This window comes from Larimichthys crocea, chromosome XXIV (genome assembly GCF_000972845.2).
Source record: "Larimichthys crocea isolate SSNF chromosome XXIV, L_crocea_2.0, whole genome shotgun sequence".
NCBI lineage: Eukaryota > Metazoa > Chordata > Actinopteri > Sciaenidae > Larimichthys > Larimichthys crocea.
In genome coordinates this window covers 17,454,057-17,477,508 of record NC_040034.1, presented here as the reverse complement: position 1 = coordinate 17,477,508, position 23,452 = coordinate 17,454,057, and the positions used below count along the sequence as shown (strand labels likewise).

Here is a 23,452-nt window from a genome sequence, read left to right as displayed (position 1 = left end):
GTGTGTGTGGCAGGAGGACAGATGATAAATGCCTGCCAGTATGGACATGTGTATGTCTGTCAGTTTAACCTCTTTGTGGACACATTTGTCAAACTGTGAGTGTATGTGTTTATAGAGCTGTATGTGTGTGTGTGTGTGCGTGTACACTTACGTGTGTTTCTCTGTCTCACATTAACACAAATTTATAGGTGTGTGGTTATTTGTGCAGACTGATGTGAATAAAGCCCTCAGTGGATGGCTTGTGTGTGTGTGTGTGTGTGTGTGTGTGTGTGTGTGTGTATGTGAGTATGCGTGCTTGATGGGGCCATCAGCTGATCAGGCAGACGGATGGTGTCGGACCAGGCGCTGATAATCCAATCAGGAGCCTGCAGCGACGTGATAGGCGGAGAAGCAGGAAGTATGATCTGATTAAAGGGACATTATGGCCATGTGCAGAGCACCCAGTGCCTGAAGGTTGACAGGTGTGTGTGTGTGTGTGTGTGTGTGTGTGTGTGTGTGTGTGTGTGTGTGTGTGTGTGTGTGTGTGGGTGCACGCACCCAATAAACAATAAACCTGCCTGCCTAGACACCAATACGAGCCCACAGCACGCACAAACACAGACATGATTGCTACTAAGGATCACTGGAGACATTGTGTGCTTTGGAAACATTGACACCACCAGATTAGTGTGTGTGTGTGTGTGTGTGTGTGTGTGTGTGTGTGTGTGCACGTGTGTGTGCACGTGTGTGTGTGTGTGTGTGTGTGTGTGCGTGCGTGCGCAGTGACCTGAAAGAGATTCAGATGGAGGGAAAGAAGAAGAAATCAAAAGGATAAAGAGGTGTACACTGGATTTTCTTCTCCGCTCACTGCACATCTCCCTCATTAAATAAAAATAGTCAAATTAGAGCAACAACAATACGTGTGCTTGTTATCACTAATATAACTAATCATCTCTCTCAAGCTCCAGTCGAGTGCATCTGTGCTGAAATACAACAAATAACAGACAGACTGCAACAAATAGACAGAAAGGTGACCTTTAACTGGACAGAGGAGAAAAAAAAACTATAGAAACTTCTTTCTTCCTGAAAAAAACATAAGCAGACAGCGGTCAGAAAAGTGTGTGTGTTACCTTCTTGGTGAGGTTGTGGTCCTGATCGTGTGGCATGCGGGTGGAAACGTGGTAGATGACCTCAGTGGTGGAGGTGGCATAGTAAGGCGTAGTCTGGCCTGTGCTGCGATTTCTCTGGAGACCTCCCATGAAGCCACAGTGAGTAGTGAGGTCGACCTAAGGAACACACACACACATCATGACATGCAGAGTACATTAGATATATTAACTCTTTTTTTTAAGCCTTCTACTGCAGCCTAGAATAAAAATAATAATCAGGTCTGACGAGCTTCAGTTTCCTCTGAACTCTTTAAATCGGCAAATTAAGATTAAAGCTGACAAAAAGGCAAGACACTACAGACTAAACATACTTTTCAACCATTCTTCTTCTATAATAATATCAAAATGAAAAAAATAAATAAAAAATACACAGTTAGGTGTTTTACCACATTTTGTCTATTTGTGTCTGCAGATTTTACCAGAACAAATAAAATAATTACGTAAATAACCAACTGGGGAAGTTGCATGGTAATATCTATTTGGATAAAAGTGTGTAGTGTCTGTGTGGAATTATACAGTTTTAAGTCTGTGTAAAGGAAATTCAGAGGTTTCTTTTAAACATGTTGGATAACAGTTGCTGAAAACACGTGAAAGAGAGTAAAGAAGAGTTAGCATGTTAAACAGTTCACGGTTTCATTAATGACACTATAAAGTGTCCGTGTCCTCTGACTCTGGATCAGTTTCTGACTCTGGTGGCTCAAACATGTCGGGCTGGATGACTCCAATAATGCTGCTAGCCGTGGTGTCCATGTTGAGGTTGTTGTGGTTACAATATGCGAGTTGTGTTGAGGGAGGCGGGAGAGCCACTCCCATACAGCAGACACGCCCCCCAGCATGTCACAGCTACTGCTCATTTTTACCCAATTTTGACACCCAATTTCATAAACTTGTTTTTTTTTTTTTAAATCACTCAAATTTGACTCGGTGGTTAATGACACCAACAAACACAGAATACATGTCTATGATTACTTTACTTTCTTAAAATTAGTTTTTTCAGCAGCACTTCCAGACAAACATTGCAAAGTTTTATTCCCTTTCTATATTCTCAAGGTTTTTTTTTATTGTTTATTCAGGGGTTTGTTCATATATCACTCATAGAACACTGAAAATTTGTTTAATGCTTTTTTTTAATGATTTATATTGAGATAAAAAGAGATATCCACCAGTCCCCCCCTGTAAAAATCTTTGACTCTAATATGAAATAACAATTTTGAACATGACATTATCAAATGTTCAAATATCTGTTCTGGATAATGACTCATTTGCATATTTAAAAGCGAAATAAGCAAATTAAATTATTATATGCAGATGCAGCCCTAAATGTAATTCAGGAAATTATGTGCAGTTGGAGTGTATGAATATGACAAACAATGTCAGAACATTTAAGATAATTAGAAGAATAAATGTGTTCTCACCTCCCAGCCCAGTCCAGAGACAAAGTCTTCATACGCTTGGCTGCCTGCGGTGTTGGTGAGTATGGAGTGTTTGTCCTCTTGGCCCTCAGCCACATAAAATACTGCTATTTTATGAGTCTCACGGCTAGAAGAGAATGAAAGAAACCAATAATGACCAAAACAACAACTACTGAGACAGATTAAGATATTGTTAAGGAGGTAAAGATTTATTTGAGCAATTTCTACAAGTTTTTACTTCCCTCACAACCTTTTTGTTTCAGAGGTTTTGAATCAGGACACCATGCACAAAATCAGATCGTGATCAGGTATGGGTGAAGAGCCAAGGGATGAAATAGTATAAACTAACATTCTAGTAAGTTCTGAGTAATCCATATTTAATGAACCTTTAATGTCTCAGCTTGTGAGGACATAAGAAATATTTAGATTTTCTCACCACTGCCGTGAGTCCAGGTTCTTCAGCTCCCTCAGTAACTTCTCATTCTTCCTCAACAAATGAAAGTTGCTCCTGTAACACACAGATACAAACACGAGTTAGAGCTCGTTATCAAAGTTATAACATGACTTTCTAATATTGTCCTCTCTAATATTGTCCGGCTAGCACTGGGGTCTTAATTGGCTATTTGCTTGTTTTTGTCAATGTTTCTGAGCAGAAAACGACCAATCCTGTGACAACTAATGAGACACGAAGTGAAGCAGGCAGGACTTCAGGTGAAATAGATTTTAAAAAGAAAAGTTTTTATTCATAGCCACAGAGAAAGAGGTGATGATTCCAACACTTTATGGACATTTATTTAAAAGTAGTTCTGACTACAGGTAAACTCATGACAGTAACTACACGCTCTGATATTTAGTAAAAATAAGTCTTCCACTTGTCAGCTGCTGTTTCTACATTTAACAACAACTGACTGTCACTTACTGTACGAAGAACATGTATGAACGTTGTCACTAAATAACCACACATTATGGAAGTTATTTTTATGCTCAACCATCTGAACAGTACTTCTCTTTATACACCGGTGCCTCAACTCTGGCCTGAAGAATATAGATTACATAATATCATTATTAGTGTGAGCATAAATGAGCAAATGCAACAATATCTCTCACCACAGCTAGTGTCATCACCGCTTTCAGGCTACAGACAGAAAAGGACAAAACAAAAATCCTTTTATACAAACTAACACGTCATCGGGTGGTACGAAATATCCCGGTGACCAGCCGCTAACCTCCACGACGCTCACATAAAACCAAGACATGAGCAGTGAGGCTTTTGGAGTGGACTGATAATGACACATCATTCTTTTCAGAGAGAGTGAAAGAGCGGGAGATAAAGAGAGAGAGAGAGAGAGAGAGAGAGCAATTTGCTCTTTATTAAACTGATACTTGGTAATGGCCTCATTCTCTGCTCTCAAAGACTCCATTTACACCCCGGATTATAGGGAAAAGCATAAAAGGACACACGCACACACGCACACACACACACACACACACACACACACACACACACACACACACACTTTTTTTTTATCTAAACATGCCTCATTCATCCTGTTTTTTTTCTGATTTGCCACTTCTGCCACTAACATTCTCTTCTTCAACTACCTTTTATTATAACTCCAAATGGGCTGAGTTTGATCAATACAGCACTATACTCATTATCACACTCTCCTACAGACACACACACGCAAACACGCAGTGTGTTAAGAAGTCTATTGTGCGGGCTGAATGCAAGACACTGTAATTCCCTGGATAAAGTATAAAGAGCGATGAGTGTCCATTAGCTAGCCAGACATATTTAAAGTGATACCTTGACATTGTGTTTTTCTAGCCCAGAGTCACTGAGAGGATGATATGCAGTACGATCTGAATGAGCGAATGCAGTGTCTAATTACCACAAAATACTTTTTTTTTTTTGGTCTCATTTGGGGAGACAAACATTCATCAAAGACTTCCCACACACGTACAGCGGCCTAAAAAACAGAAAACTCAGGCAAAAAAAGCTTTATTATTATTATTTTTGGTTTAAGATTTTTCTTATGATTAAATAAAAAATCGTAGAGTAGATTCTTAGATTCTTAAAAAAAAAAAAGGAAAAGAAAAGTTAAAAATGTCCTTGGAAGATAAAGAACAAATACTTTACAAAAACTTTGGTGGACTATCCTTCTTCACACTGCGGTTTGCCACAAACTAAATCTCTAAAATAAATGCAGTGAATGTGACATTTAGAGAAGCCACGGATGCAATCAAAGACAGAGATATTTTCTACTTTACTGCTGTTACTTGAATGTCAGTGTTGTTTAAGATAAAATAAAATAAAAAAATCCACTTTAATATGGTTTTCTTGTGCATGTCTGTCTCTGGTCTCACCTCTTCTCCCAGGAATTGAGTCCCAATATATTGATCAGTAGTCTGCAGTAGTAGAAGGCTGACTGTGGTGTCTGAGTCTCTGGTTCAGTCTGCTGTACTGCCCTCATGTTCAACTCCTCGCCTCGCTGAAATATTAAAAAACAAAAAAAACAGTTTCACACAAAAGAACTGGGTGTTTCTCTTTTAGAGATGTCACTTACGTTAAGTGAAAACATTTTCACGCTGGTCACAATTTAATACAATTTGTTCAAATTGAATTAAATTATGAGCAGAATAAAATAGAGAGGCTGACAAAATATCACAACAAGACCATTTTCTAGATAGTGTTTTTCTGCCGCTGGGTCTCAGATATGTTGCACCAAAATTCTTGATGTAGCTCGATTTGTTGACAGACCAAATACACACTATATTTTCATGGACAAGTAAGACATTTGCTTGAAATAAGTCCCGCTGTGGGACTGTAGCAGCTTGTGATTTATCTTTTACTGGAGTTATCACAAAGATTCAAAAGATGAAACTCGTGTTCGTATGGGTGAGGACAGTACGTACATGAAGGACGAACTCTCTTTCAGCAGCGCTCTGCTTCAGGATGGCGTTAATCACATCGTTTTCCTGCTTTTCTGAAACACACGCCGGAGGAGGGGCTGGGATGTTGAGTGGCATGCCTAAAAGGGACCAATCGGGAGACAAAAATAGCTGTAAACAAAGTTTTTCTGTGTTCTTTTGAACTTCAGGACAATATTTGTGTTGACTGGATGCAGAACAAATTGCTGTCTGTAAGGTACTCTGTGTGTGTGTGTGTGTACCTGCTCTCTGTAGGCACTCAGGACTCGAGTACCCCAGGTACTGCAGCATTTCATCCAGTGCATCATCCCCCTCCGTCAGTGAGTCCCACGCTGGCACGGCCTCCCGACACACACGTTTAGCCAATGGCGGAGCTAGAAGCTGCTCCAGGCCCGACTCCCCTCGATCCGCCTCCTCATCCATCCCATGCTCGTTCTTCTCCTCCTCCTGCTGCTGCTGCTCCGCCTCTTCCTCATCTACTTCACCTCCTCTTTGATCTCCCTTCTCCTCCTCGCTGACTTTCCTCTCCTCTCCTTCCTCCTCCTCCTCCTCCTCAGCCTGAAACCCTTGCCTTTCACCCTCCATCTCTTTTCCTCCCTCCTCCGCCTCCCTCTCCTCCTGCACCTCTTCTTCGCTGCCTTCTCTCTTCGCTACCATCTTTTTCGGCGGACCTCCTGGTGGGGTACGTAAATGAAGGCTCGCGCTGTGAGGTGATTGTGTGTGTGACAGAAATGTGTGTGTTGGGCTGCACGGGGAAGATGGTGGCGGCCCGTAGAGAACGGCAGAGTCCCAGGAGTGTTTTCCGGCCACGTCTCGGATGATGACACGGACGCAAGCGGGAGCAGAGGACAAACCGGCTGTCATTCCGCCTCCTGGTACACCAGACTCTGATCGGATCTGGAAAAAACAGTTGAAGACAAGGAACGATGATTAAACACTTAAAGTATCAAATATTAAAGGAGACCACTGTGAGTTGCAGCTGAGATTGCTGGGCCTTATGGGGTTCTGGTGCAGAAACAGGAGCGAAATGATTAGAACATTAACGCTTATGTAAACTCTGTGTGCCTCGCACAGCTGTACGATGTGCAAGTGAAAAATAAATGTAAGCTCTTAATCCATTTTTACGTGTTGAAAACAGTTGTTCAGGATTTCCTATCGAACTCAAAGGAGGGCTGCCTGTGTATTGTCAGATATCTCTTTTGTTGAAAATTTCCTTTTTAAACGCCAAAACGATGATGCTTTCTATCAGCATCTGTTCTGATGCGCAAGAACCAAAGTGCACACTCAAATGTGGGAGCAACGGCGGAATTACACATTTGCACAATTTCTGCAAGACAAACATGTTCGATGAACTGTCGTTATTTGTGAGGCGAACATGTGTGTGTGTTTGTAACAACAGCTAGAGAGACACACAATGTGTGTTTACTGTTGCTTTGCAGCCCCAGCGTCGGTGAGTACCACTTTGGTTTTTGACAGCCTCAGTTAGTCATTAAAAACAAGCGGGTGAAAAAAAAAAAAAGCCAAAATGAGAGTTAAGAGGTTTTTTTTGGGGCAACTTAATGAAAGATACTGAAAAAAAGAAGAGCCTGCAGATTCATCTGGTTCCCAGGCGACTCTGTGCGAGTCTTTCTTTCGGTTGAGGTTTACCTGATACACTGAGAGCAGAGTGGAGCCGTTCAGAACCAGAAACTGTAGGTTTGGTGAATGGAAAAGCTCCGGTCCCAGATCTGCACTCTCACAGAATGGGTTGTCTTGGTTTTCACACACCTAAAATAAAAGAGGAAAAAAAACTCCCTTTAGGACAAACCAAATAGTACATCATACTTATGCCATTATTACCACCAGATACACACACAGCAACAGTACCTGACTAGACAGAGTAGCAGGCCCTCCAGACATTGGATAATGTCCTAGATGGTTGACCAAATGCGTGATAACTGTTCTGGCTGCGATGGAAACCAAGCCCTGCTGAATGCGGCTGCGAACTGCAGAGGACAGACAGTCAAGAAAAAGACATTTAGGGTTCCAGATATTAAAAGTATATTTGACATTTAGGTTCTAAATTACAACAAAACTTCAGGAATTACAGTAAAAATCTAGGCGGTGGTGCAGACACACATTTAAACTTGTACATAGTTTGCCTCATGCTGAGAAGAAATGCCAATGCCATCACACACTGTGCTGCCGGCAGATCCTGGCTAATCAACATCATTACACACACACACTGCGATCCACACACATGCTTTCCAGCAGCTCCTTATCGACAGAGCCGCGTGTAGAGTACAGATATGTATTGACCAGACATTCTCAGTGACTCCCTAATCCTCAGGAGAGCTCAGGAAGACAAACACAGAGGAAAGATGAATGAACTGTAGAAGACTCGTGTAAAAATGTAAGAGGTGAGAAAAATATTAGCAGAGAGTAATGTTAAATGGACATGACAGGAGAAAGGAAGTGAACCAGTGAAAACAAGAAGATACAAAGAAGAGAAGAGAGAAGAGAAGAGAGGCATGGTCTATCAAGGTGCTCCAGTCATTAGACTAGAAACTGTGTCCTGGTAGACCACAGCAGGGGACAATACACACTCTCACACGGATGCAGACAGGTGCACTCACATACACACATACACCTAACTTTTTTCCCCATCTTTAGTGATTGGCACTGGTTTGCTGGACGGCTCTGGGTCATTAGGCCCAAGATTGTGTGCATTTCCGGGCCAGATATAGATATGCATTGGGTGCAGACTTGTCTGTAATATATTTCTGACCATTTGAAAATCAAAATACATTTTCACATGACTTGTTTTTGTATCTTGTAAATCAGTTTAGATTTAGACCCAAATCTTTTTAAATTAGAAAATTGTCTGTCAGAGATCTTAAAAGGTAAGAAGAGGTACCTTGAAGAAGGTGACGGAAAAGTTTTTTTTACGTTGTTTTTAATTTAATTTGAAAGTTTTAGCTTCAGCACCTCAGCTAAATCTGATACTGGGTGAGTAGTGGTGTTTTGGGGTCGAAAAAGGTTATGCACTGTGGCCCTGGTGTTAGATAAAATACCTTCAGTGACAGGCTGTAGTTTGCTGGAGCGTTCGGAGTCGGGGCTGTGAAGGGGTTCTGGTTCTCGGAGGTTCTCTAACGGTAGGAACGGGTCGTAGTCTGAGCTCAGCAGGTCTGACAGCTGCAGCGGGTAATACTTGGGACTGTTGAAAGACTGGGCTCCGTACACGCAGCCATGCAACACCTAGACAAAGGAAAAGACATAATATCTATGTCATACTGAACTCCTTTCTGCCTCATTACGTTCAGGTTTACTAAACACACAAGAGTACCTTATAAATACAGCTGAGCAGAGTCTTGGTGGGCTGATCCTTCTCTGGGGGGCTTCGCGTTTGAACGGGTTGAAGAAGAGTCTTTGGAGGCAGAGCCATCACCCAGTCCAACAGACACAACAGGAGGGACACTACCAGCTGCGTACACGGGTGTAAGGTTACTTTCCAAGCCAAATGAGTAATATAGTGAGACACTGAGAACTTTTGTGTGTGCATGTTACCCTCTTATCCAGTTCATGAGGAGAGGACTCGGTAGCAGGCAGCAAGTATGTGATGGTGGCGATCAAAATCTGAACAAAATAAAATCAGACAAAAAATTGTTTTCTTTGATTAAACTGATACTGCTACAACTTCTACTATTAATGCTGCTGCTGCTAAGAAAAAAACAGACATAAAAAGAAAGCCAATATGAAGAAAATATGACATTACATTTGCAAATTAAACAAGACTTAAGAAATCCAGAGCAGAGTAGTAGAGTCATTCCACCAATAGGCATTTTTAAAAGGATTTAAACAAGACATTTGCTTCACACAACATGAAGCAATGAATGATAAATAAAGCTGGCGTTATGGAAATATTCCAATCACTGTTCAGGCATACACTCAAGTTATCTCTCACCTCTACGATCTTCTTTGGAGTGTCAGGGGGGAATTTCTGAAGATGATCCACGTGACTGATCAGCAGGTGAAGGATGTCCGACGCCACCAGTGCTACGTTCTTATTGGGATACTGGGTGACGAGACACACATCGGAGCATTTGTGTTAATTCACTGGTTCTGTGGGTACATTCATATTTTAAATCAACATGCTCTGAAATAATAAAATTTAACCATTTCAGTTTTTAACTAAAAATGGAAGCAGATTTTAGGGTTGCATGGATTTTACTCTTAAATGAGGAAATGCTTTATGACAGAGGGTTGGAGAACAGATTATACCCATTATAAATAATTAAAGGCCATAAATCATTATTTGTGTAATTATGTCAATACAGTTGTTATAATTATTGATATTATGTTGTAATATTGGTATTTATATATTAATAAATGAATAAAATGCTTATTGCAATACTTGTTACTTATTTTTATATTATGTATTTAGTTCTATTAAGAATGTAATATAGGATCCCATGGAAATATGATATAAATATTCACTGTCATTGTTCTTTTATGATATATGTGAAATAATACATCTGAATTAGAATTCTGGAATATGTTTTTCTATATATAAAAAAAATAAAAAGGACTTTGATTTATTTTGTTTTAGTTTGATTTTGATTATTATTTTTTTAAATACAATAAAATACAGGTCAATCAGTGAAAAAAGAGAGAATGCATGGATCAGTGGGACTCTAATGAGGATCACCGCTGACAAAATAGTTCTGGATAGGCGCACCAACGGGTAGCGAAATGATGAGGACAACAAGAAGTGGCTCTGCATGAAAATATGACAATCTCTCAAGCTTTGTGTGTGTGATTGTGAGTGCATATCACAGGGTACGAAGGCAAGAGATGCAAAAATGGACAAGATGTGTGTATATATGCGATACCGTGTGTGTGTGTGTGTGTGTGTGTGTGTGTGTCTGTCTGTCTGTCTGTCTGTCTGTGCATGTGTGTGATACAGCTTGCAGCATTCCCTCTGGATTAGTCTCCTATCTGAAGGAGGACCAAACATATTGACAGTCCAGGGTTTGCTCCCAAGAGCAGGTGTGTGTATTGCTGTAATGTCTTAGCAGGCCATTGGCTGCCGATACACAAGCTGGGGATTCCAAGGTGGAGAAGGTATGTGTGTGTGTGTGTGTGTGTGTGTGTGTGTGTGTGTCCATCCAGAGCCACTTGGCCATAGATGAGACAGTAAATGTTGGACAGTATTATTCTGATCCACAGGCCTCCCAGTCTAGTGGCCTGAAACAGACAATACCAACTGAGGCAATTTCACCAACACTAACAATCATCTCCAACAATGTTTTCCATCATACTTTGGCTCCTTGCGGGTCGGCCATGTTAAACACATCAGCAACCAAAATGTCCAGATTCAGGCAGGATTTCAGTGTGTTTAAAGTCACTTTAACCAGCTGCATCCTCACTTATTTGAAACAGGATTTTTAATCCCATCGATCTGTCTTTGTGTTGTCTTGTTTTCCAAAGCAGTGCATAAAGAACCAGAGTTATTAAATAGTGTGCACGATATTATCAGTCAGTTTTAAGTTTGAAAAAAGTCATACATCACTAGATTACAGCAACATATGACGCAGATTCAGAGCCAAAGTTCAGTTCTCTTAAAGAAACAGTTGCTATAATAGTTATATCAATTATTATAGTGATACATTATTATAGTTAATCATCAAGTTTTATTAATATAGTGTTTTTTAAGTAAAGTAGGCCGAATCAAACATGCAGACAGAAGAGGAACAGATGTTTAGAAACTCAGTGTTTTATGGAGTGAGACAGGCGTCCAATCAGCTTTCTGTTTGATACAGATTCTTTGCTTTGGTCTGATCTCACTGGATCACAGTCAGAGACAGAGAGAGAGAGTAACATGGTCAGCAGGGACAATGTTTGAGAACAGGCAAGGGCCAAAGGGCTGCATGAGATCATCTTATTCAGCTGGGATGACATGCAGTCCTATTTGATTTATGTTTCACTGACTAATTTAGAGTTTATGTTTGACATTGGAAGGAAGTTACATTTTGGAGTCAGGATGTAACATTATTAAAAGCAGTGCAGAGTTGTGACTGACCTTCAGGGTAACGCAGATGACGTTGAGAGCATCTTTAATCTGTGGATGTTGAGTCCCGTGAGCCAACTCCTCGCACAGCCAGATACCCAGACTACACAGAGCCACACACCTACCAAGACAAGAAGTAGAAAAAATACATAGTGTGAGCAAACTGTGAACACATGCTGCTGTTACACGTACGGAAATAGATACACAAAATCATCAGTGAACACATGAGCACGAAGAGGTGCAGTCAGATGTCCTGCCGTTACACTGACACACTACGCTAACACTTACCGAGCAGGAGCGGAGGGTTCGTCCTTGGCAGAAGACAGGATGGTTTTGATAACGTGCTCCTAAAAAAAGACAAAGACAAACTCAGTCCATCGGCTTCAAACGACACAAAACAAAACTCTGGTTCTGCTTTGTATGAAATTGTAAACACTTTGCAACATCCTGTAAAGTTAACCTCTCCTCCAGGTGTGCACAATGAAGAGGATGACTGTTCAGATAATGAAAAAAGTGAACCACAGAATTAGCTTATGAGATGTTAATACACACACACACACACGATACAGACTCATTTGCACACGCCCTCACACACATTCACACGCTCGCCGGTCCCGTCCCTCAGGTCGGTGTTAATTACCGCTTACTGATTCAAAACAAGTTTCAGCTTTGTAAGAAACCAAAGAAGCCGGTGAGCTGGCCCGAGATGCTGCCGCGCATGGCATTAGTGGTTTACACAGCAGCAACAACAACAATAACAACATTACCCCCATAGCTCTGGACTGTTACAAGAATGACTGATGAGACATTAATCTATTCACTTGGTTCTGAGACCCCCTATTGATAGCAGAGACGTGCGTTAGAAGGTTTGGACTTACCTGGATTATACACAAAGCTGATAAAGTTTGGTTTAAGTGACTGACCCAATGCCCTGGTGTGTGTGTTTTTTTTGGCATTCTCCCTATTTACTGATGCAAAGAATAATGATATAACCCAAGGTCGGAGGCCCCTAAAACTCATATTACTATTGCTTCAACCTACCTTGACGTCAGGGAACTTAGTAAGCACCACGTCGGCTGTGGTGGGATGGAGGGCTGGAAGCTCCCCATACAAGTTGGGAAAACACACCAGAGACCCGAGCAGGATCTGAGCCTCTACTCTCGGAGCCTGGAAAGGAAGGAAGGGGACGGGGTAGAGAGAAAGACGTCACAAATAAAGTGCATGCCAGCTTCTGTTATTGCAAACAAAACAACACATTGTGGTGTTTTTTGTTTTACATTGAGTGATGAGCAGGCGGTGACTCTAGAAGCTGCAATGATGAAGTCCAGGATCAGCATGGTGGCTCCAGGTAGGCCGATACTGAAGAACCTGGGACTGCAGTGCTTTATGATGGTGTTCACAATGTCCTGCAGAAAGTTTTTAAACACAATCCCATAGCTAAAAGAGCACATCTTAAAAATGTCATGAAAATTAATGTTGAAATTTAACGGACACACACACACACACACACACACACACACACACACACACACACACACACACAGACTCTAACCTGGTCTTGGTGCAGCAGTCCCTGGTGCATGATGTTGTAGAAGTGTGTGAGAAAGTCTGTGTTTGGGGAAACATCTTGCCGTCTCTTCATGATCCTGCAGATCAGCTTGTAGGCATGAAGCTTACCCTGTTTGTAACGCTCGGTCAGCATGGTGGCCTGGAGGAGAACACACACATATATACACACACACATGAGAATGAACAGGTAAAGAAAAAAAAACGTCTCCTTTAAGTCCTATAGTGATCACTGATTCACACCTACCTTAAAGAGCCAGGGGGTGAGGATTCTCAGGGGTGGGATCAGAACAGGGGGGGGAGGAGAAGACTGGTTGTCCAGAGAAATGCCCAAATTATCTCTTATCTGAAAAGAAAATGATCATTTTTAGACACTCCCACACAATCTTGACAGAAAGCATCTACTAAAATAGTTGTGTCAGGACAAACCTTGGCCAGGTTCTGCCACAGTTCACACAGGTAGTCAAAGACCTGAGCATGGATCTCTGGGTCTTTGATGGTATTGACATCTCCCAGGATACCCAGCATCCTGCGCCACATTACCGTGGCAACATCTGCGTGCCATCCAGTTAGAGAGCCGCCTGCCATCACGCTGCAGTTCTCGCTGGGGAACTCGCTGGTTTCTAGAATCAGTCAATTAATCAATCAGTCACTCTGGCCTCCAACTGACATTGTAAGAGCTTAGCAGAATAAAGTACGCGTTGATGTGTGCGCATGAGCATTACCCAGGTCATCTGGAGTCTGCAGGACAGAGTTGTGGAGCTTCTGGTCCAGCTGTAGGTGTGTGTGTGAGTGGGAGTGTGTGTGATCAGTGTGCTCTGCTGTCAGTGTGGCAGGGGATGGCGTCTGGGAGCGAGAACCCCCAAGGGAATGCATGGGAGATGCACTCTCAGAGCCTGGGCAAAGAAAAGCACAGTACACACAACAAAGATTTAGATCTGCTGAAATAACGCAGTAGCCAAAGAGACGTTTGTGTTATTCACGTACCAGTAACAGTGACAGTGTGGCTCAGGCTGCTGGTCTCTGAGTCGAGGTGAAGCGTTGTCAAACTGGCTACTTCATGTTCTTCGCAGGCTACGCCTCCTCCAAGGCTGTCCTGGTCCAGTGAGCTGCCTCGACCTCCACCTCCAGATCCAGATCCAGATCCAGCTCCTCCTCCTCCACCCGCTTCTGAACTGAAAGTGAAATCTACGAAGAAACAAACAAGAAGCTAACCATTGCACATTTATCAGGGATTATATATTTGTTTCCAAATTAAGGGTAAACATTGACACAGGGCTTCATCTTTCCATTTGGTTTTACCTTCAAGTTTATGTTAAAGTTAGTTATAATAATGTAAACAGTTAAAAAAACATTTTAAAAATATTGATAATCCTTCACCAATCTATTATCTATCATCTATCTATGAAGCAAACTGTGTTTTTATTTTTGACAAGATAAAACATGCACAGAAAACTCAAATCATGGTAATCTCTATATAAAAACATATTCTGTAGCAGTGCCTCGCTTTGTATATATTATAAAAAAAACCCAACAACAATAGTTTTGTTCCTTACTATCAAACTTGCAGGTGGAGTACTGAAAGGCATTAAAGGAGTCTGACTGGCTGTCAGAGCTGATGACATCAGAACCGCTGGCACTTGCAGGAGACGTCCATTCAGAGGGAACCCCTGGATCATCAATGGGACGATGATCGTCTGATGGTCGGGATCCAGGACTCTGACCTGCCTCTAGGAGCTCCGGCAGGTCTCTGGGAACCTCCAGACTTCCCGGGCTGCTGCCACGACGGCCCTGCGTATCAAGAAGAAAGAAGCAAATGTCAGTTTCTTCCCCCCGGAAACTTGGAAAAAACTTGAAGTATCTGTGTGTTTGTGCTTCTTGTATTCACCGCTGTTCCTTTGGCCCTCAGTCTCTCCTGGATAAACTCATCCATGAGGTCAGAGAAGTTTGGGTTGGTGCTTCCGACGTCACTGGAGACTGGACGAGCCTTCTGAACCACCTCCTCTTTGTTGACTAGAGGCAGATATATGATGATAGTCAAAGACCGAGAGTATTCATGTACATACACACACACACACAGAAATGATGGAAAAGTGGATGGATATTTACAGATACGCACGCAGACAGGTAAGATGTTGACAAACATATGGAGAAAGAAATGAATAAACACACAAAGGTAGACAGTGACAAATCCATACCCACACAAAAGACACTAAACTGAGTAAACTATAATCAAGTCTGAATTCAAGTCCATTAAAGTGGACTATTTGTGCTGTTTATTCTATTAGGGATATAGTTTTTAATAGTTTTTAATCCTGTTTCATTTCTAGATGAATGCTGCTGATAGTGTTCAGATATTATTTTAAAATGTCACAATATCCATACAACAAACTGGAGCTTCTCTCTGAATTGTAAGAGCAGTCCTGATGTGTATGTACTGTAGGCCCTGAAGTTAGCAGAAGACCGGTTGTTAAAAAAAAAAACAAGCCACAACACAGCAGGCAAACCCACCAGAAAAGCAATGCAGGAGTTAAATCACACCATGCACAGAGAGTGAGCGAGAGAGAGTATCACCTTGTTAGGTCCAAACAGGCAGCATATCAGACACCTACATTAGTGCAGTTATGTTACTATGAGTTATGTTGCTGTTAGATCGGTAGCAATGGCAGCGAGTTGATGCGAGTTTCACTCTGAGCGTCAATCAATCCCAAATGAGATGGGAGTGAATGCAGCCTACAGTATTAACCAACTCATCTTTACTTCCTGAACCTGTGGCTGACAGGGTGGACATTGACTTTGATCAATAAAGCTGAATGATGGGTACTGAAGGCTGAATGAAAATCTTTACTTTGCTGCCACCTAGCTGATGAAAATGTTACCCTGCTGCACATTTTTTTCCTTTCAAGGACTTAAGGCCGGATCCCTCCAGTCTTACGCAACGGTCACTTCACCACAGAACGAGCCCTGCATGCGCAATCTTAAATCACTCAGGGCAGGACAATGTCTGTCCCCGGATGTGGCGAGACATTTTCAAAACTTTCAAACCACAGAGGTCAGTGCAGAAATTCCTCTCTGTCATTTAAGTTTTAGCTGCTTATTAAATCGAATCAGCATCTGGCTGCCTGTGACCACAGGGAGAGGACTAAAGTTAGCAGAAATGGAACAACTTACAACAGATTAACTTCCGTATATTAAATGAAACTTTACTTTGAATATTACTGTTACTTTTCCCACTCAGATACATCTTCTCTCCTGAATGTTAAAACACCATGAAAATGTGTCAAAAGGTAGGCTATTAGACTGTAATGGTTATTTGCCATGACATCACCAACAGCAACAGGACTTGGATACAGTAAAATATGTTGGCCTGAACAATAAGGTCCCAATCTTATACATCAATAATACATAAAGGGCTAATAAATGAATACAGACATGCCTACATAAACTATTGAAATGCTAAGCTGTGATGTTAGCGGACAGTTATATTTCACACAGCCTCTAACGCGGCTTGTTCTTGCAGATCTGTGCAATGAATATTTGCATGTTATGCATCATCCCATCAGGATGAGCCCAGTAATGTTGTCCTCCTATCGAGTTGTGTGTTTAATGATGACTCCCCAAAGCTTTAAACTATGCTATAACTCTAATAGCATTACTCAGGAGAGCAGATCAGTAAATCAGCTACAGACTGAAAGCTGATGTCTTTAGAATACAGCATCCAATCAATAACATAGACACAGCTCAGTTCAGGGTGGGGACCCTTAAGTTTGCGTGTTGTTCACAGTTATTGTGAGGAAGCAAATTCAGGATCAGGGAGTGCAGCATAGCACGCAACACTGCAGCTCAAGCGGCTGCACTACTGTAAAATAAAATAAAAAAAAGGACATGAGCTTGAATGTCAATTCCAACTCCACGTTGCTGTCCCGTGTGATTGTGCGGGCTCATTCTAAAATCGGCTGAGCACAGACATGCAAATTTTTAGCGCTATGGTCAGTGAAGTTGTGTGGCTAAGCTCCACCTGTGCTCATAGAACAAGGATTATGCATAACCATCAGCAGTCAAGACTTAAGTAGTTCAACACACAGCCAGACAGTGACAGAACATAACATCTGGATTTTGTCTGCATGGAGTACCAGATGATTGAGGTGTCGACTAGATTCACTGTTAAAGTTGTTATCAGGAATGATATTTCGAAAATCAATGATCATGTCAAAGTAATTCAGCCTTCTTCTGTATTATTATTGTTATTATTATTAATCATATGTGGCCAACACATCTGGCACAAACACTGACAAACCAAACAAACATAAACGATTGGTAGGTACCACTTGGCTCAAGTTGGCAAGCAAGACAACTGATAAAGTAAGAAAAGGAAATAAAAAATGTGACTGTGACACAGTATGTCCACATCAAGACAGATTCAACTGATGAATCACTGTGCTCATGTCAAACATCTGATCCTCAAGACAAAATCATCTGAACCCAGCGCCGCAGCCAACTGCCCCAAGAATTAGAATGAATGAGAAAGAGGGTATTTGTACTGCTGATTCAAATGTGCACTTTACCAATCATCGAGTTTGAAGTGATCGCGTGGCAAATAACCATTGAAGATTGTTGATTTGAAAGTGCATACCTTTTCTTATCCATTCAAATTCTATGTGTACACCACTGTTATACCAACATGGCCATTCACATAAGGTCTTATGCTGCATTCTAGTGGTCTGAGCATGAACTACAGCAATGTGTTAAAATGAAGCAACTAGTGTTTGCTCTTGAAAAATAATCAGCACATTTGATTAAGCTTCGTGAACTCATGTTTCAAATCTACACACTTCAATATAAATGCAACAAAAACACAAAAAAATGTGTGGAGGGGGAGGGGTGCTTTCTGTCGGGTATCTGCTTTTTTATCTTTTCTATAGCAAGTTGTGTTTTTTCTGCAGACTGTTGTTTCCTCCTGTGCAGCTGAAGAGGGGCCAGAGTCCGGGGGGAGGCGAAGGAGGCGCGAGGAGGCCGCATGCAACATCAAGGACAGGGAGGAGGAGGTGGAGAAGAGGGAGAGGAGGAGAGGTAGTTAAAATCCCCAAAAGCCCTGAGAAGAAAGAGGACAGGAGGAGGAGGGAGGGAGGGAGAGGGGGCTTCCGAGGAACAGGTGGGATGGTATGAGGGGGGGAGGAGGAGAAGGAGGAGGAGGGAGGGTCCTTGACAAGAGGCAGGCTGGAGGAGGGGCTACGTTCAAGAGGAAACACATCAACAGGGAGTTTGAATTTCAGTCCAGCAGCAAGATGATGAGTGTCAGCCAAAAAATATCATTCCATCATAACAAACCAGTTAAAAAAAACAGCCAAAAAGGAAAAAGAGAGTTGTTGGTGTTTGTGTGTTGGTGAGTATCTGTCTTTCCAAAGTTGCTGTTGTATCTGCTGTGTCCTTTGTGAGCGCTTCGTTCGTTGCGATCCTCACCTGGCGTGGTCGTCTTTCGTCCAAAGTAGCCCAGGACGTGGGAGTAGAGGTCTCTTAGCGATGCGTCACCCATGGCGGCCCGGCCCTGCCGCTGTGGCGACGAACCCTGGGATGACCCCTGACCTCGGGGCCGGGGCTTTGAGGACAGAGCGTGAACCACAGTCTTATAGACTCCACCAAGGAGAGCCCCCTGGTGGTGCCGTGAGGCAGTGCTGCCGGGCTCCTGGGAGCGTGAGCGGGAGGCTCGAGATCGCAAGGCGGAACGTCCCAAGCGGCCACGCACTCCTGACGACACACTAGAGAAACCTGAACTGCTTGATGACGCCTCTGAGTGAGCCTCAGAGCCCAGGTTGGATCCCACACAGGATCCCGGATGTTGCCTGTCCTTGTCCCCTCCAGTCCCAGCCCTGCTTTCCAGGCCTCCAGCAAATGCACTGTTCCCTGCCCCACTGCTATCTGTAACAGTCCCAGTGGCCAATTTCTCATGTGCCCCTGCTCTATGGCTAATCCCCGCTACAGAGCCAAACTTACCTGCACCCCCTGCTCCCAGTTTTGCACCAGACCCCGCCCCAGCTCCGGCCCCTGGCCTCTCCCCAGCTGAGTGGCTGTGTGTGTGGAAGTGACTGAGTCGACGCAGCCTGGCTTTCCAGTGGGCCTCTTTACTCTCAAGGGGGTTGTGGAACTGGACCGACTCAGTCGAGGGCCTAAAGCTGACATGAACACCTCCAGAATGGTGCCTCTTGTTGCTACTACGGGACATCTTGGGCTTAGTTGTTTCAGACGTTTGGGAAGTTTGATTTGACTCAGCGCTCGATTCTGCTGCATAAGTGTCTTGTCTAATGATACTGGACCTCTCTTTTGCTGTTGCTTCTTCTTTGTCATCCTGTTTCTCCTCTCCTATTTCTCTCCACGCGTCACATTTCGCTTCCCATCCTGCTGCCCTCCCTGTGTTTCCTCCTCCCTTTTTCTCCCCAGCGTGTCTCTCTAAGCTAGCATTCCCCCTAGCATTAGGCGACGGCCACTGGCACTGCAGCTCCAGGCACTCGTAGATGCTCCGCTGCTCTCCTTCATTCTCCTCTGTTGAATCCACACTGCTATGTCTCACGGATTTACTTACCTGTCTGTCCTCTTTACAAGTCTGTCTGTCCTCTCTCACCGCCTGTCTTGCCTCTTCTACCTGTCCTGTGTGTTCCATTTGGGTTTTATCTGCCTCTGTTTGCACAGGTACGGGTAACGTTACAACATTGTTCTCTAGTACATGAGCAGGACTATCTTTCTCTCCTGCCTCCTCCTTCCTCTCACCTCCTTTGTGAGTGAGGTAGTCCCTAATAGAGGAGAATAAATCATCCTCCTCTGCCCCAGCACCCATTTCACCCTCTTCTACATCAATTTCCTTTTCAGATGAACAGGCGAAGGCAGAATCCCAGTCGCTTACCCAATCAGAACTAGAACCTTGGCTCCGAGAGCCCATCTGGTGCCAGAAGTGGTCATAAACACTACCATCATCTTGTCCCTCTGAGGACGAGACAACAACACCGTTAGAAAAGGTGAGAGGGGTGGGAGAGGAGGAGGTGGGGGGGTGTGGGAGTGGCTGAGCTGCGTGGCTGTTGGCTGCGAGTAAGGAAGAAGTTGTGGAGTGGTGGTGGTGGGGGGCATTTGAGACTGAAGCGGGATCCCTCTGGGGGTCTTCACCTTTGACCCGCTCGGCGATGAAAGGTTCCATGATGTCAGAGGCGCTGCTGCTCCTTGCTAGGGAGGAAGGGGCTGGGCCGTCCAGGTCACAAGCCCCTCCCTGGAAGACCTCAGAACAGGAAGTAGGAGGGGCCTCGTCGCTCTGGGAGGAGTGGCGCATCCGAGAGGTGCGGGACGTCAGCGTGATTGGCGGGTCTTCGAGGTCTGGGAATTGAGGGGAGATGGAGGAAGGGGAGTGAGGTTAGTGGAGGGGTAAATAGGAATGGATACATGTAAACGCGCATATACAGACATACACAAACAAAGACCCACAAAGATACCTAAACAGAAATAAAACATTGATATAATTTTAGTATTTCTTTCATTATTTGTGCCTAAAAGTGCTGAAGCAAACTAAACTATGGTTAATTATTAAGCTGGGTTGTGGATCTTATAACTAAATCTGTTAGTCTGTTGTTAAGCAAGAGAATAAAAAGTAGAAACTGATAAACTGCTGGACAGTAATGACTTTAAGTGCCTTCCTTTTTTGTTTGAAGTTAAAGTCTGTGTAAAGGCAATTCTGAGATTTCTTTCAAAACACATTAAATATGTTGGAAAATAGTTGCTGAAAAGACTTTGAACAATATATTACTAAAGAGGTCAAAAACAGTTTTTCACCAGTTTTCAGTCCAGGATTTTGTGGGCGGTCCTAAAGGGTGGCTCGATGACAAACTGAAGCCACCCTGAGCGTACCCCTGCCACTCTAGCAGAACACGTTTCAGTCGCTTCAAAATTGCTGCTTGACTGCTCCCACGAGTGGGCGTGGATTCAGCGCATTCAGTGGACATGCCCCCACAGTCCGTGGAGCCGAGAATGCTGCTCATTTTTACCCCATTTCATAAACTGGTCGATATTTTGAATCATTCAAATCTGGCTGGGTGGTTAATAATACTTTCTTCTTTCGTCTGACAAACTCAGTCCGTGTAGGAGCCACATTGTAGATACAACTAGTAAATTAGAGCAGCTCATTGTGGCTACAACTTCATCAACTTCAACAAGCTAACACTGTCTAGCAAGATGACCAAACAACAACAAGAATGAGTAACAACCCTTTAAGGGTTTTTTCATCTATAAAAGACATACACACCAAAATACAGAACTAAAACAATATGTAAGAAAAACACTCGAGCAGATCATATGATAAAGTAAAATCATCACCATTACCTCAAGAAATAACAGAGAAGTCAAATTAGATGCCACCCCAAGAGTAAACGGCATCAAACTAAACACCACATGACATCAATGATGGGGAGACCAACAACATGGGTGTAAAACAAGGGGAGAAATAAATACTTGTAAAAGGAAGAAAATATTGCAGGCAAAAGGAGTTAAAGACACAACAGAGGGACATGCAGGAAGGCAGACAAGTAAAAGATGCAGGAGAACAGGCTGTGAACCAGGCAAAGCAGGCAGGGAAACGGGTAGAAATGGAAACACAAACAGAGACGCAATAGCGGTCTCCATCTACCTGTGAAAAATATCCAATTCACATCAAATAGACCGGCAATATATTTAGAGCAAAGATGAAATGATTCTTTGGCATTCGCAAGGCAATACTTCATTCTCTCACAAGGCAAAATTAAAATGTAGAGATTAATCTTAAAACAAAGACAATAACCATAATCACTCAACTTAAACGGTCTCTACACGTGACAAAAATGACCTGTGAGTGGGTGCTACAATAACCCTTGATCATCCATTCGTTACATGCAAAATGTCGAGCGATAATGATTAGAGAACTGGAGAATGATCAGGAGAATGACGCATCCTTTGTGCTCAAACATCTCTCGAAATCACACTGATCATCTCCATGACAGGTCAGAAAGGGAAGTGCTGTATATTTCCTGATGGACCACATGCTTCAGTAATGACGAGCAGATGGTCAGAAAAATTGACAGACAGAGACACAGACGACAGGCATAAAGTTTCAGTTTCTGACAGACGTACAGACAAGTAAAGTCTCCAGGCAGGCAGGCAGACAGGTAGTGCAAAGAGTGTGTACCTGCCAGCTGGTCGGCAAGGGGGGGTAGTAAAGGGTGGTGGTGGTGGAGGAGGACAGGAAGAGGCGGAGCCAGAGCAGGAGCACTCTTAGCACTGCGGATAAAGGCTGAGGACAGCAGAGAGTCCCCCGTAGAACAGCTACGCAGGGCTGAAGAGGTGGGAAGAACAGATAGAAGAGAGACAGAATAACGGGGGAGACGGGTGTGAGTCAGAAAAGAAGAGCAAAGAAGGAAGAAAAGGGTGTATCGTTGTAGTGACAAGTAAGTGGAAGAAAGGTGGATGTATTAGTGAGGATGGTAGAATGAAAGGAAGGAAAACAAAGATATAGTGGAGAGTAGATAGGAAAATATGGGGCACAGAGAAATAAATAAAAGAAAGAACTTGGAGTAGGGATGATGCATAGAAAGATAGTATGGGGAGAAAGACAAGAAATTAGTGTAAAGACAGACACGTGATAGGACAGTGCAGAGAAGAGGAAGGTTCAAGGGCGGACACAGAAGGAAAGAGACAGGCAAGGTGAAGGAGGAGTGAGACAAGGTTAGCTCTGGAGGAAAGGTGGTGAGACAGTGAGAGGCTGGCGGCAGCTCGGCACTCTGTGCAACTCAAACCTCCTATAAAAGACCACAATACACAGGAGCACTACATTTTTTTAAATGCTAGATCGATTATACTGTTAACTTACAATGTGAGGTCATCTGCAAGTTTTGACCACGGCTATGATTTCTGCTCAATACATATGCAGAAAAAAAATGGAACAGAAACTGTGAGAATGTTGGTAAGCATGTGGACTTATTTCTCACAGGAAATGCACATTTAGAAATGTACATGTGGTGATAAACCACATAAAATGAAGCTCAAATGTCAGCAATGGTATTTTAACCTATGGCTAACAGACATAGGTATGAGGACAGTATTACTATTTAAATTTTGGCATTACAGTTACAGTTTTGATGTCTTATTGGCTCCTAAATATCTCCATTCATCCCGACCTCATCTCCTTTTACTTGTGTTTATCATGAGTTGTCATCATCTTGCTTCAAGCTTGTGCTGGTATTTCTGTGCACGCTGCTGTTATGACAATTTCTTTCACAGCAACTGCCAGAGTTGAAAACTTCACATAAACAAGAGGAGGAGGAATGAAAATAAGCATACGC

General features: G+C 42.9%; 1 protein-coding gene across 6 annotated transcripts in view; it reads right to left on the bottom strand.

The window, feature by feature from the left end:
• The window catches only part of ralgapa1 (Ral GTPase activating protein catalytic subunit alpha 1), a 62,281-nt gene that overhangs the window by 28,416 nt on the left and 10,413 nt on the right, over positions 1 to 23,452 (bottom strand). For 3 of the 6 annotated variants that reach the window (XM_027274578.1, XM_027274575.1, XM_027274577.1), the window contains exons 18-42: positions 22,300 to 22,446; positions 18,567 to 20,462; positions 14,995 to 15,119; positions 14,663 to 14,897; positions 14,094 to 14,294; positions 13,832 to 14,002; positions 13,536 to 13,729; positions 13,354 to 13,452; positions 13,093 to 13,248; positions 12,818 to 12,946; positions 12,582 to 12,707; positions 11,829 to 11,887; positions 11,553 to 11,661; positions 9,435 to 9,545; positions 9,038 to 9,106; positions 8,817 to 8,954; positions 8,545 to 8,728; positions 7,358 to 7,476; positions 7,139 to 7,258; positions 5,734 to 6,388; positions 5,477 to 5,592; positions 4,928 to 5,052; positions 2,997 to 3,068; positions 2,564 to 2,687; positions 1,110 to 1,265 (exon numbers count right to left, since the gene is read on the bottom strand). In XM_027274578.1, coding sequence (XP_027130379.1) covers positions 1,110 to 1,265; positions 2,564 to 2,687; positions 2,997 to 3,068; positions 4,928 to 5,052; positions 5,477 to 5,592; positions 5,734 to 6,388; positions 7,139 to 7,258; positions 7,358 to 7,476; positions 8,545 to 8,728; positions 8,817 to 8,954; positions 9,038 to 9,106; positions 9,435 to 9,545; positions 11,553 to 11,661; positions 11,829 to 11,887; positions 12,582 to 12,707; positions 12,818 to 12,946; positions 13,093 to 13,248; positions 13,354 to 13,452; positions 13,536 to 13,729; positions 13,832 to 14,002; positions 14,094 to 14,294; positions 14,663 to 14,897; positions 14,995 to 15,119; positions 18,567 to 20,462; positions 22,300 to 22,446 — 5,636 coding nt within the window. The remainder of the gene's footprint in view (positions 1 to 1,109; positions 1,266 to 2,563; positions 2,688 to 2,996; positions 3,069 to 4,927; positions 5,053 to 5,476; positions 5,593 to 5,733; positions 6,389 to 7,138; positions 7,259 to 7,357; positions 7,477 to 8,544; positions 8,729 to 8,816; positions 8,955 to 9,037; positions 9,107 to 9,434; positions 9,546 to 11,552; positions 11,662 to 11,828; positions 11,888 to 12,581; positions 12,708 to 12,817; positions 12,947 to 13,092; positions 13,249 to 13,353; positions 13,453 to 13,535; positions 13,730 to 13,831; positions 14,003 to 14,093; positions 14,295 to 14,662; positions 14,898 to 14,994; positions 15,120 to 18,566; positions 20,463 to 22,299; positions 22,447 to 23,452) is intronic. The other 3 variants (XM_027274580.1, XM_027274579.1, XM_027274581.1) reach the window with 3 other exon arrangements.